Here is a 12,966-nt window from a genome sequence, read left to right as displayed (position 1 = left end):
CGAGGAGGGATAATCCGGACACCTGATTGGTCGAGAGATAATCATCACCCCTCAATTAGTTAAGTTTGACGTCAATTGCAAAGACTTAATTGGTAGTTTGTGTGTGAGGGGCAAGAGGGAGAGAGGTGAGGGAGGTGGAGAGGGGGAAGGGAGAGTGAGGGAGGGAGAGGGGGAAGGAGAGGGTTTAGGGAGAGGGACAGGGTTAAGGGGGGGGGCAGGGTTAAGGGGGAGGGAGAGAAATAAGGGGTAAGTGTGGTAAGGGGAGGGGGAAGGAGGAAATGGGGAAGTGGAGAAGGGGGTTGGTGCCTTGGTTTGTTGGGGAGGTAAGGTCACCTGTACGTGTGACCTTTGACCTCTGTGTGTGTGTGTGTGTGTGTGTGTGTGTGTGTCTGTGAGAGGTGAAAAACACTAATTATATGACAGTTTAATGACAGGTGAAAATAAATAGATTTACTCACTTAGCAACCAATCACGAGGCACAACTAAGGTACAGAATCTCCGCATCCGGCTTGAACGACGTTAAGCTATCCGGCTTGGACCCCACCCATTGATCGAACCGGAATATCACACACATCCGGCTTCAGAGACTAAAATACACACTGTACATTTTAGACCCCATCTGGTAGCCGGAAATACCACACACATATCCGGCATCAGAGGCTAAACTATCCTATCCGGCTTGGACTCCACTCATCAGCGGAAACATCACAAACGTCATCCTACCTCAGTTAATATTTACAGTAGTCTAAAACCAGGGATCAAACAAGGAACTTTATCTTATTCGACTCGGGTAAAAAATGCAAACAGTTTACCAGTGTTTACAGCGTCTTTTAAAGGTCTTTTTTGTGTTTACCTCATCCCTCACCTGATGTAGAGAACCGAACATGTGAAGGATTACCTACAGTGACACGGAACCCAAACAGCCTTAGGTGTGTTTAGTACTAACGTCACATAGTACAGCTCACACCCTCCTGCTACCACGTGACGCCAATGTTTACGCTCCCCAGAGACAAACATCACGTGGCTTTGTTTACATTCTCGATCAGCTGTGAGGGGATACTGGGCTGAAGATTATTTTTTTATAGGTATACAGTATATATAATTGAATTCGTTATATACAGGTGATATTAATTAACCTGTACTGCTTACGATAATTGATGTTAAAATTTGTTAGACAAGTGATAAATGCAATGAACCTATTCGCTTACGTTTATGTTAAAATTTGTTATACAGGAGATACGCGTCATTAACATCCACCCTATGTTAAGTATAGAGGTGACATGTAATTAACCTATTTATATTAATTAATGTTAACAATTAGCTAAATAGGTGATATATATATATATATATATATATATATATATATATATATATATATATATATATATATATATATATATATATATATATATATATATATATATATATATATATATATATATAAAACAAACCTACACCTCTTAATTTTTTGTTGCTACACAGGTGAGGAGAGTAATTAACCTGTGTAATTAACCTGTGTGTTGTTCTCTCCGACAGACTCGCACCACCACCCACATCCTCCTGTTACACCTGGGCGTCATCAACCTGCTAATTGCTGCTCTCTTCCTCATTGGTTTCTTCCCCTCACTCATACAGGTAAGTCACCATTACTGCTCACCTGTCCTCCCCTATTTATACAGCTGAGTCACTATCCCCTCACTCAGAAAATGGCGGTCTTCTTCTTCTTAGTCACCTAACTAAAGGCTTCATTAACACAACTTAACAACTTCTACGTCACGCACACGCTACAACGAACTCCCCCTTTTCCCCCCATGGTAACACGACCGCCAGTGCTGCCAGGAGGTACGCGTAGGTTCGTCTGGCGCTGGTGATTGCTCATGATGGCTAAGTCTCTAATCTTGCAGCAAATGGATGTTGTCAAGTGAATCCCACGCTGACTGGCTGATGAGGGCTTTCATCCTCTCTGTTGATGTTCCTTGTGATCGCAACTCATTGGTAACTAATTAGTAAATCAAGGTAGTCACCGGTAACTCAAGAAAGTGACTGGTAACTCGGTAGTCTCCTTCAGCCAATTGAGTTACCGAATCATACCAGTGAACGAGATCAATTGCGATTTCGCTAATTTAGTAACTCGCTCTCTATCACCTCAAAAGACTCGTTGTGGTCGACCTCTCTCTCTCTCTCATATATATAGATACACCCATAAGTCCAATTCTCGTATCATAAATATTCCTCGTAAATCACAACACAAGGAACTACTAAACTAATGAACCTAAACTGATTCACAGACATAATTTAACAGAATACTAACAAGATAAACATTAACTTACCATTAACATTAATCTAAATAAAAACGTAAAGCTATTCTATATCGTCCTCAGTAAACGATAAAAAACGATAACTATTCAGGTTGACTCGAACGTGTTATCTTGTTGACGTCAGAAGCCAAACTAACTAATATTTCTCCTTTAATGATAACAGAGATGTGATTGGGTGTGTGTGTGTGTGTGTGTGTGTGTGTGTGTGTGTGTGTGTGGGTGGGTGTGTGTGTGTGTGTGTGTGGCGCAAATGGGTAAATAATAACTTCTTTGTGCCATTAAAAGATGCATGACCCTTTAGATTTTTATAACGTCACGATGGGAAATTCATTGCTTCTTTGTGCCACTGGAAGGACTTTTGGCAACTTTGGATTTCACTATGGCGCAGCGAGGAATAGTCAACCTTTTGGGGCCATTATAAGACTATGTCCCACTCCCCTCAGACTTGATTATGGCGCAGAGGAGGACTCACCGTGCACCCTTAAGAACCCGGACACCACACCAACGGCTGCCTCAAACCTGTATACTGATATGAGAGTTCACTTTTCGGATATCTTGTAATAACCGGCTGACGGAAAACGGATAAACGGTATAGTGTGTGTGTGTGTGTGTGTGTGTGTGTGTTGGATAGTTAGTTGTGTGTGTATGTTTAGGTTAGAGGTACCTCGCTTGAGAGAGAGAGAGAGAGAGAGAGAGAGAGAGAGAGAGAGAGAGAGCTAATCACAGTCCCTCAAGTATTAACATAACACAATGAAGGGGAAGAGCATCCCGGCCCACCAGATCGGTAACTCCACCTGCTATATTGAAGGCTGGTGATGATGAGACCTTTAAACACAGTTGCCACACGTCGCCACCTCCTTCATCCCCCCCTCAGGATATCTAGGTATGAGAATCGAGGTTTATTTAGAATCACCTTCAGGAAACACGTGGCGTTGAAGTACTCATTACAACATTGATTCGGCGTTGAAAATACCTTACCTTGTTTATATTAATTACTGTACCTGACCTACCTTACCTGACCTGACTTGACCCGACCCATCCAAAATTAACCTAACCCTACCTATACTACTTAACCCAACCAAATCTAATCTAACCTAACCTAACCCACTATTCCGACTTAAACACCTGTCGATTTAAGCCTATCTTAATTACAGGTGTATCTTACTGAAACAGACAATATAACACAATGTAAGTTAACGTAAATTATCTAGTGAATGCAAAGTCCGGTTACAACTCAGCCGGTTACCATGCCTTATTACGTCTCCGGTTATGAGGAAAATCAAACTTACGATCATTTGAGAATTTCCAAGGCAAGATTAGATGAACAGAATCTATGTGTGATGGTGGGTGGTGGTGGTGGTGGGTGGTGGTGGTGAGTGGTGGTGGTGGTGGTGGTGAGTGGTGGTGGGTGGTGGTGGTGGTGGGTGGTGGTGGTGGTGGGTGGTGGTGGTGGTGGTGGGTGGTGGTGGTGGTTTAGCTGTCTCGACCACCACCGCCGCTACCACCACCACCGCCACTACCACCACCGCCACCTCCTCTCCCCACACACACACCATTTACGCCCCACACACCACCCACCACCACCACCACCGCCAAGCAGCATCACTCCGTGCCGTTACCACCACTTACTCACAATAAGTGGGTTTTATCTTAGTGACTGCCACTTAAACTGTCATTAGGTGGTGAAGGCGACCACTTTACGAGTCTAAGGAAGGGTAACTTCTTGCTCCCTGGCACTGTCTTGGCCCCCTGGCACTGTCTTGGCTCCCTGACAATGCTGTACAACGCTTGTCTGTGTGGGTGACGTCAAGCGGTATTGGCACTTATGAACGTGACGTCATACAGCGGAGCCAGTTTTTTTGGACATGACGTCATTCGTTGGTGCCACATATAGACGTGACGTCATACAGCGGTGACATAATAGATATGTCATGTAAACGTTTCCCATCGATTAACGCTGACGTCACTACCGCTATGACGTCATACCCGTGATGTCATTAAGGGTGATAACATCAAGTAATAACCACCCTGATGATAATTACGATAGTGGGGGAGTTGCTACTACCTAATTTAATTACCAACCAGACCAGAATACTCACCTGTCACCTGTCCCCCAAAACAACTTACTAGATGTAATTGATTGATTATAATGTTATCTTTTATTACTGGTGTGATTGTTACTTTTTGTTATTATCCTTGTTATTGTTACTGTGATTGATATTTTTTGTTATTACCGTTCAGTGATTTGACGTGATATTACCCACACAGTGACGTGACAATTACACTTGACAACCTTACCACTGAACTAGACACGCTCCCTCCTCAATGCTCGTTAAGCGGAGAAAAACAAACACACGAATTACATTAAGTGAAGACAAACAAACACACGAATTACATTAAATGGAAACAAACAAACAAACAAACACACACATTACGTTCTTTTCATTCTCGTTAAAGTCAGAAAAATAACTAAATCCCATTAGGTAAAAAAACTGACCAAAAAAACACATACCAAGACTCGGCTGGGACTTCTCGGGATGACGGTGTGTACTTCTTCAGTAGTCTAACTCCCTCCTCCTCCAGTAGCAGCCTGTAGGAGGGGCGCTGGAGCCACTTCTGACCTGTACGGTTTACTGCTGATGGGGTCGACCACCTCTCGTAGCTACCTGAAATATAAACAAGGATAACATAACATAGCATAACATTACGTAACACAGCATAACAAAACAGATTAACATAACATAGCGTAAAATAACACAGCTTTATATAATACACCATAATATAACACCATAACTTAACACAGCTTAACATAACACACCATAACACAGCTTAACATAACACACCATAACACAGCTTAACATAACACATCATAATACAGCTTAACATAACACAGCTTAACATAACACATCATAATACAGCTTAACATAACACACCATAACACAGCTTAACATAACACACCATAATACAGCTTAGCATAACACAGCTTAACATAACACACACCATAACCTAAACTAAACAGATAGAAATTCCTCTATAATATGACACATAACACACCTGTAATTAAGACAAAGTGCGCAGTAAATCTATCTACCTTCCTTTGATCATTTATAAGTGTGAGTCTGGGTCAATTGTAAGTGGCCATCTTCACTACTAAGAGACAGTAAAGTGAGGTATTGTAATCATATAAGTAGATGAGTCTTTATTACACTACATTCCTACATTACTTATAATTGTACTTAAGTTAGGTAGTGAGGGTTGTAAAGTGACGTAATGTTTTATAAGTGTGCTGTAGTCAGGGGGAAAACCCAGCTGTTAGCACTACCACACACACACACACGGCGACACGCACACGACGCACGCAAGGCTAGACACGATTACACACATGGTCGCACGCACGGTTACTCCATATCACAGGCATGTATACATCTCTGCGCGCACACACACAAACACACACATTTCACATCCAAGTTTGTTTATTTTAGTATTTTACGATAATTATCTTTACCAGATGTTTAGGAGTCAACACCAACTGATATCTCTAACTTTATTCACGAGTAATTTATTCATTCTCGTGACCTGATTCATAAAAGTGGTTATTTAATGTTAACTTACGGCAGATTTATTCATTATTGTGTTGTATTCATTAACAGTGAGTCGTGGGGTGTTTATTAGTGAGTGATATGTTAATGTTTACACCACGCCTCCATCACCACCACCATATTACCTGAGGAAGGAAGACCCCCCCTCCTCCCCCCACCAGACACAATGCCCACCTGCCTTGACTCCTGCCCCTCACCCGCCCCCCCCGCCCCCCCCCACACACAAGAGACACAACACAGGGACACAGTGGAGCAAAAACAAATAAATAAATAAATAATAATAGTTTTTGTCCTATTTGTTAGAGAAAATACTTAACATTCTCTTCCTCTTCCCTTTTTTCTCTTTTTTTATCCTCTTCCTCCTGTCTCATTCTTTCTCCTCTTCTTCTTCATTCTCTTCATCCTCCTCCTCTTTACCTCCTGCCCCCTACCTTCCTCCCCCTCCTCCTCCTCCTGGTGTACAGTGGAGATACCAGTGGCAGCATCTCGGGACATATACGACCACGCCGTCAGGAGATAACAGGTGTCGTAAACAACTCTAGGGACGTGTCTTGACGTGTTTCATCACAGGGGGAGGGAGGGCAATAATGTGCTATACCACCACTGAGAATTCCTTTATAATCCACTTAAAAAAATACTGATAATAATGACGATAGTGATGACGATACAACAACCAATTACACCTCGTGATACAAGAGTCAATCAGAATCCTTGATACAACAGCCAATCAGAACTCATGATATAAGAACCAATCAGAATCCTTGATACAACAGCCAATTAGAATCCGTGATACAACAACCAATCAGACTTCACGATACAGATTAAGAGAAAACTTCAACATAATGAATAAACTCTTAAACACACATTAAATCTTACGCTATTACATGTTTACTGCCTTAACAAAACATTAATTCATGTTTGTTGCCGTATATTTCACTGATATATCCTAAACATGGCGTAAAGTTGGTAAACAAACAAAACGAACACCAACACAGTGATCATGTTTACTTAACCAGCTGGACTGGGTTCGTGTGTGCCGGCAACCTGTGTCCGATTCCTCGTTTAGTGACTACGACGTGCCAGAACTAGTAAAAAAAATGCATAAAATTATTTGGTATCATATGACTTACAAAATTTTCCATCTTATAAGAAATAGTAAAGGCTTTGTTATGTAAATTATTTGTAAAAGGGAAGAGATATATAATCGACATTGACTTGTAAAAGGATAGATTGCATAGATGTGTCCCCAAACTGGTAGTCTTGCTTGTGGAGTCGAATTTACCGTGAGAAACAAACACAGAGTTGGGTTGGAGTTAGGTTAGGATGGGTTGGTAAGAGGTAAGTATTAGAGTGGTAAATCATTAGGTAAAATAAGCTAGGAGGGAGGAAGAATATTCAGTGTGTGTGTGTGTGTGTCTGTGTGTGTGTGTGTGTGTGTGTTTTCAAAGAATTGAGAATAACGAGGAAAGAGGCTCAACCTGAGGGTCCCCCCCCCTCTCCTTTGCTAGGGAATAAAGAAGCAGTTAAGGAAAAAATTTACTCAAAGGCAAGGAAGGGGAAGATGGGGGCTAGGGAGTCTGGGGGTCCAGGGGAGGAAGCTGGGAGGAGATGGGGGGATCTAGGTCGCCCGGCGTCCATACTCGCCTGGGACAATGGAACCCTCATTTGAGAGGGAAGGGAGGGGGTGTGAGGGTGGGGAGGGTTGTGTGTGGTGGGAGGGGTATTTGTGGGAGGGGGTGTATGTGGTGGGGAGGGGCACCAACTTGGTCTATAAAAGCCTCCCTACCTTTAGCCTCCCCCTCACCAGGTTCATTATCTTAAGTCATGTGTTAAGGGGAGACACAATGCTCACTTGAAGCATAAGACACACAGAACAGAAAGCATTATGTAAACAAGGAGGGAAGAAAGCTTTATGAGGTACAAATAATATAACTAGATACAATAATTAAACCTCGTCCAAGAACAGTTCTCGAGTTATTGTGGGAACAGACAGACAGACAGACGCGTCCTAATAACAACACACGAATCATTAACACACAGCCAAGTGACGCACGACCCCGTTAATCACTTACGCTAACACACACCTGTCTCGCCCGGAACTCTCAGGTGAGCTGTGCTCATTAACGACTCACCTGTACACTGACCCGAGAGGGTCTGGCAAAGTTAAAACAAAACACAAACATCATCCAAGAGTTTGGGAGCTGATGTGTGTGTGTGTGTGTGTGTGTGTGTGTGTGTGTGTGTTTCTAGGTTAGCTCCTCGAGTGCTGCTGTCGGCTGCTGGAGGATACTGTTATTAATTACGTGGTGTAATGATCAAGTGACGACAAAAACAGAACTTGTGATACTAGTAAGAGTCTTTCTTGTGTTTCAGATGCCTGTGTTTGTTTAGGTGGCCCAGTGTGTAGGCGGTGCAGGTAACACTTGGGGCCTAAAGGTGTTTTGTGTTGAAGGTATAAATAATGTGTCACTAATGGGATTTATGTGTTGCAGATGGTGTGACGGAGAGGGACGTGTTACAGTATAATATTTTGTGTTGCGACAGTGTGAGTTACTAACTGTGTAGTGTGTTACAGGTGGAGTGGCTGGGGAGTGGCGGGTGCTCGGCGGTGGGCAGCGCCTGGTTCACACTACACGTGGCGGCCATCTGGACACTCACCGCCCTCAACGTGGACAAGTATGTGGCCATCGCCTCGCCTCTCCACTACGCCCGCTTTGTGTCACTCGGTCGTGTAGGGGTGACGGTGGCAGTGTCGTGGGTGTTGTCGGCGGGGCTGTGCACACTGCCGCTCTTACTGCCGGGGCTGCACAGTACTTCGCGGCCCCCTGGCTGCTGCCTCCCCGACGTGGTGTCCGCCTCGCCCCTCCTGGGCCGCAGCTACGCTCTGGCCCTCTCATTGTTCGGGTATATATTACCAGCACTGCTGGTGACCTCCGCTAATGGCCGCATCTTGGTAATAGCGCGTCACCACCGTCACCGCATCGTGTCAGCGCTGTGGGACGTGACGGTGTCGGCTCAAGCCACTGTCACACCGCAGAGATCCCACTTTTACCTGACGCGGTACAGAGGGCGGTCAGCGGCCACCACAGTGTTCCACTTCGTCGGCACCTTCATCATCCTGTACCTGCCGTCGGCCGTGTGTCTGCTGTACGAGGCCCTCGCCAGGTCTTACGTCCCGGTCAACGTCTCCATCACTAACTTCGCTCTACTCACGTTTGCGCCGGCCATCAACGGCTTTGTTTACGGCGTTAAAAGTAAAGTGTTGCGAAAAAACTTTAAAAATTTCCTCAGAAAGCGGCTGTACCGCAGTGAAGTTAACTATGAGATCCAGTCCCGGGCGCCGTCGGTGCCAGCCTCCCGGCGGCCCTCCGTCACCCCCTCCCTCTCGTTGCCCCTCCAGCAGAAGCTTCAGCGCCGCATGTCTGAAATACTCATCCAGCCCACCACCTCCACACCTAGTGAAGGCGGCACTAAACTCGTCCGACGGTCTTCCGAGCTATGTTTCCGGCCACGGGGCTCCAACTCCTCGATACCCAGAGACACAACACCCTCTCGACCCATGGTTGACTCCTCAATGTTGCTGGTCAACAACACCAACCAGACTGACCAGCAAAACAACCAGGTTAAGAACGAGCAGGTCAAGCCTGACAAAACCAAAGGCGGGAGCCAGGAGAAGGTGAACACCTCCCCACCCAAGAGCCCCCTCAGTCGCAGCTCGAAGGTGTTCCGCCTACTGTCACAGTCTAACAGTCTGGAAGAGAACCAACACCCGGAGACCGAGACCTCCAACAACACGTCGACCGTCATGACCAATCATCGCCCTTCTTTACGTCGAGCTCTTTTTGCCAGGAATAAACAGAAGAGCCTCGACTTTGAGATGACGTGTTTGTACTTAGAGGAAAGTTCTTCAGATTCTGTCATCCATCCGCCTCGCAGCGCGTCACAACAGATTGTGGGAGACCTGGGCAGCCCCTCACTAGCTCGGCCTCTGTTGCTGGATCCTCGATCTCAGCCGCCACTGTCTCCCGCCAGGAAGACCAAGAGAGTCTCCTGGTCCTCTGACAGCTTCTCTGACTCTCCCATGGACTCTGACAACGACACAGTCATCGTCTCCAACCCCGTGCCTCCAAGATACCGTAAGAAGACAATGTTCCGTAACAATGGGCTGCGTTTCGACTTCTCCAAAGTCTCCCTGGAACGTATCGACTCTGAGGACGTCCGGCAGTCACTGGAGCACAGCGACTCCCTCGACTCATCGCCACCAATCTCTCCACAAATCGCTGCCAACAACAAAACAGAGGTGGACGTTCATCCTGTCAACAGTCCCGTCGTGGCCAATGGGAAGGTCATCAGTAAGAGTAACGGCCACCACGATATAGCGGGCGCTGTGGCCCTGCCCACACACAACACATGAGGGTCGAGGCCAGTTTTCATCACTCGTGGGCTTTCTTAGGCAACGCAAATCAGGGTATTGTGGCAGGAGAGAGAACACGGAGAGGGCCTGGCGTGTGCTGGGCCCACACCGTTCTCTACACACATTTGTTTACTACTGACCAGACGCAACAAAGCTTCCCTCGTTGAGCGCCACTGTCATAATAACTCGCTTATTCCAGTCCTGTCACGGTGAGAGTAACACAGGACACCGTGTTGTGATGCCATAACACTATTGACCAAGACGAGAGCCATGTTGTCATACACTTGTGGACGCTTTGGATGAAGAACTGTAAATATTAGCTGCCCTTAAGGGGTTAAAACTCCTCGTCGGGAGAACTTGAGAGCTTTAATTGTTTACAGTGAGAAAACCTAGTGGGTGTCCCCCCCCCTGTCTCTCTGAGGCTCACCTGTCAGGTCCACTGTTTGTATGTGAAAAAATCTATATACATGTATATACTAGTCAGAACAGATATTACTCAACGTATATATATATATATATATATATATATATATATATATATATATATATATATATATATATATATATATATCTGTGTACCTGTGGCTAATTAACTGACAGTCACGGTGTGCATCTGATATAAACACACACACACACACACACACACACACACACATCTCTCTCCAGGTGTGTACCAATCAGTCATAATTATTACAGGTACACGTAAACCTTTATCCACACTCATCGTTAACCACCTTGTGTTATCTATCCATATTTCAAAATCCATTCATCCTATCCACATTCCACTCAATACCACTACCGGCATCCACATAAACATCCATCTCTTGTCAACTGTGATGATGAAAGTGAGTGATGGTGACAGTGGCAGTGAGGGTGACAGTGGTCGTGACGGTGATGGTGACAGCAGGTGCAACACACACAGATGGTGCCACTATACACCAAAGTCATTGCGGCACTAATCAATCAGGAGGTGGGTGGGAGGGAGGGTCAGGTAACTATATAATGACCCTGAGTGACCTTAAAGAGAGGTCAAATCAGATCAGGTCACGCAGTGCCCCCCTCCCCACAAGGATATTATTGCTCCTCCATTACCCAGAACAGTCCCCTCCCCCCCCTCCCCCAACACAATAGCCACTCGGTCACATAACACCAGAAGGCTTTTTTCTATGCTGCAGCGTTTAACACCTCGAGCTGAAACTACCACCACCACTACTACCATCACCACTATTGCCTGCCATAACCACCATCATCAACGCCACTACCACCACCACCACTACTATTACAACCACTAGTACTAACCACCACCACTACTACTACCACTATTGCCTGCCATAACCACCACCACTACTATAAACATTACGAGTCTTGGTATTTTCATCAACTTAATTACCCTCTGGTCTGGTACCTCGGTGTAAGTACCCCCCACCCAGTGTGTGTGTAGAGAGAGAGAGAGATCTTACACATACATTGAAACAAACAACAAACACGTCAACAAAAACACAACAAAAACACACATCAACAAACACAAAAACACGTCAACAAAAACAAACACGAAAACAAACACAAAACTAAACCTAAACCCATCATGTGTTTTACCACCCATCCTCCCCTACAAAAAAAAAAAACACGGATGGTTCCTGTTTTTTCCCCACTTAACCAACCCCCCCAAAAAAAAATCCAGAAAAAAAGTAAACTGTTTATTTTTTTTCCTGGAGTAAATTGTCCATGACTGGGGCGAATATATTTGGTTTTAGTAGAGTCTCACCACCAGCTGATGCAACTGTACTGTATACCTACCAGTTACAGTCACTCGCTAAGTTAACAGTCACTCACGGCTATATGCACAGTCAGTTATAGTCTAGTCACTCGATAAAGGTACAGTCACTCGCTAAGTTAACAGTCACTCACGGCTATATGCACAGTCAGTTATAGTCTAGTCACTCGATAAAGGTACAGTCACTCGCTAAGTTAACAGTCACTCACGGCTATATGCACAGTCAGTTACAGTCTACAGTCACTCGATGAAGGTACAGTCACTTGCCTCAGTTAACAGTCACCGTCACAGTTACTGGCACAAGGCAGTGTTTATGTGGTGTGTGCCTGGGTTTTGACGTCACTAACAGATGATTTGGAGCTGTGACGTCACCACTATTCACCTGATGGTGGACTCTGACGTCACCATTAACAGCTCATATTGGACTCTAACAAACACATGATTTGACCAATGAAACCGATTTTGGGTTGTGACGTCACCCCTACTGCCACCTAAACATCTCACTTTATGCAAAAAAAAAAAACTAAAAACCAACAATAACAAACAGACGGGTTTCCAGTTTTCTTACTCAAGGGTAGCGAGGTTTCTTTGGCACCTGAGTCACCTTTATTTCTCTGGTTAAGTGACGCTGGTTTCTACACGCTAATCAGGTAACAACGAGAGAACTGGTTTCAAGACACAAGGAAAACAGGGGTGGGGGTGGGGGTGTCTTAAGTGGTGCTGGGAAGCTTTTAAGTGCCGTGACAGGGATTCCGAACACACGAGAAACACTTGGTGGTGTTCTAAGTGCACCTCACCTGAACATAACACTTAAGAGAACGTGGTAAGTGGAGTTTTCTTTTAGGTCACAGGATGCCAAGA

General features: G+C 45.0%; 1 protein-coding gene across 1 annotated transcript in view; it reads left to right on the top strand.

The window, feature by feature from the left end:
- Positions 1-10,826, top strand: part of LOC121861044 (5-hydroxytryptamine receptor 6-like) — a 78,086-nt gene extending 67,260 nt beyond the window's left edge. The window contains exons 3-4 of the mRNA XM_042358532.1: positions 1,537-1,635; positions 8,493-10,826. Of these exons, the coding sequence (XP_042214466.1) occupies positions 1,537-1,635; positions 8,493-10,331 (1,938 nt within the window). The 3' untranslated portion in view covers positions 10,332-10,826. The remainder of the gene's footprint in view (positions 1-1,536; positions 1,636-8,492) is intronic.
- Positions 10,827-12,966: the final 2,140 nt, after the last annotated feature.

The sequence above is a fragment of the Homarus americanus genome, unplaced genomic scaffold (genome assembly GCF_018991925.1).
Source record: "Homarus americanus isolate GMGI-L3 unplaced genomic scaffold, GMGI_Hamer_2.0 scaffold52806, whole genome shotgun sequence".
Lineage (NCBI taxonomy): Eukaryota > Metazoa > Arthropoda > Malacostraca > Decapoda > Nephropidae > Homarus > Homarus americanus.
The sequence above is the reverse complement of the archived record's forward strand: the minus strand, read 5'-3'. Positions and strand labels throughout refer to the sequence as shown.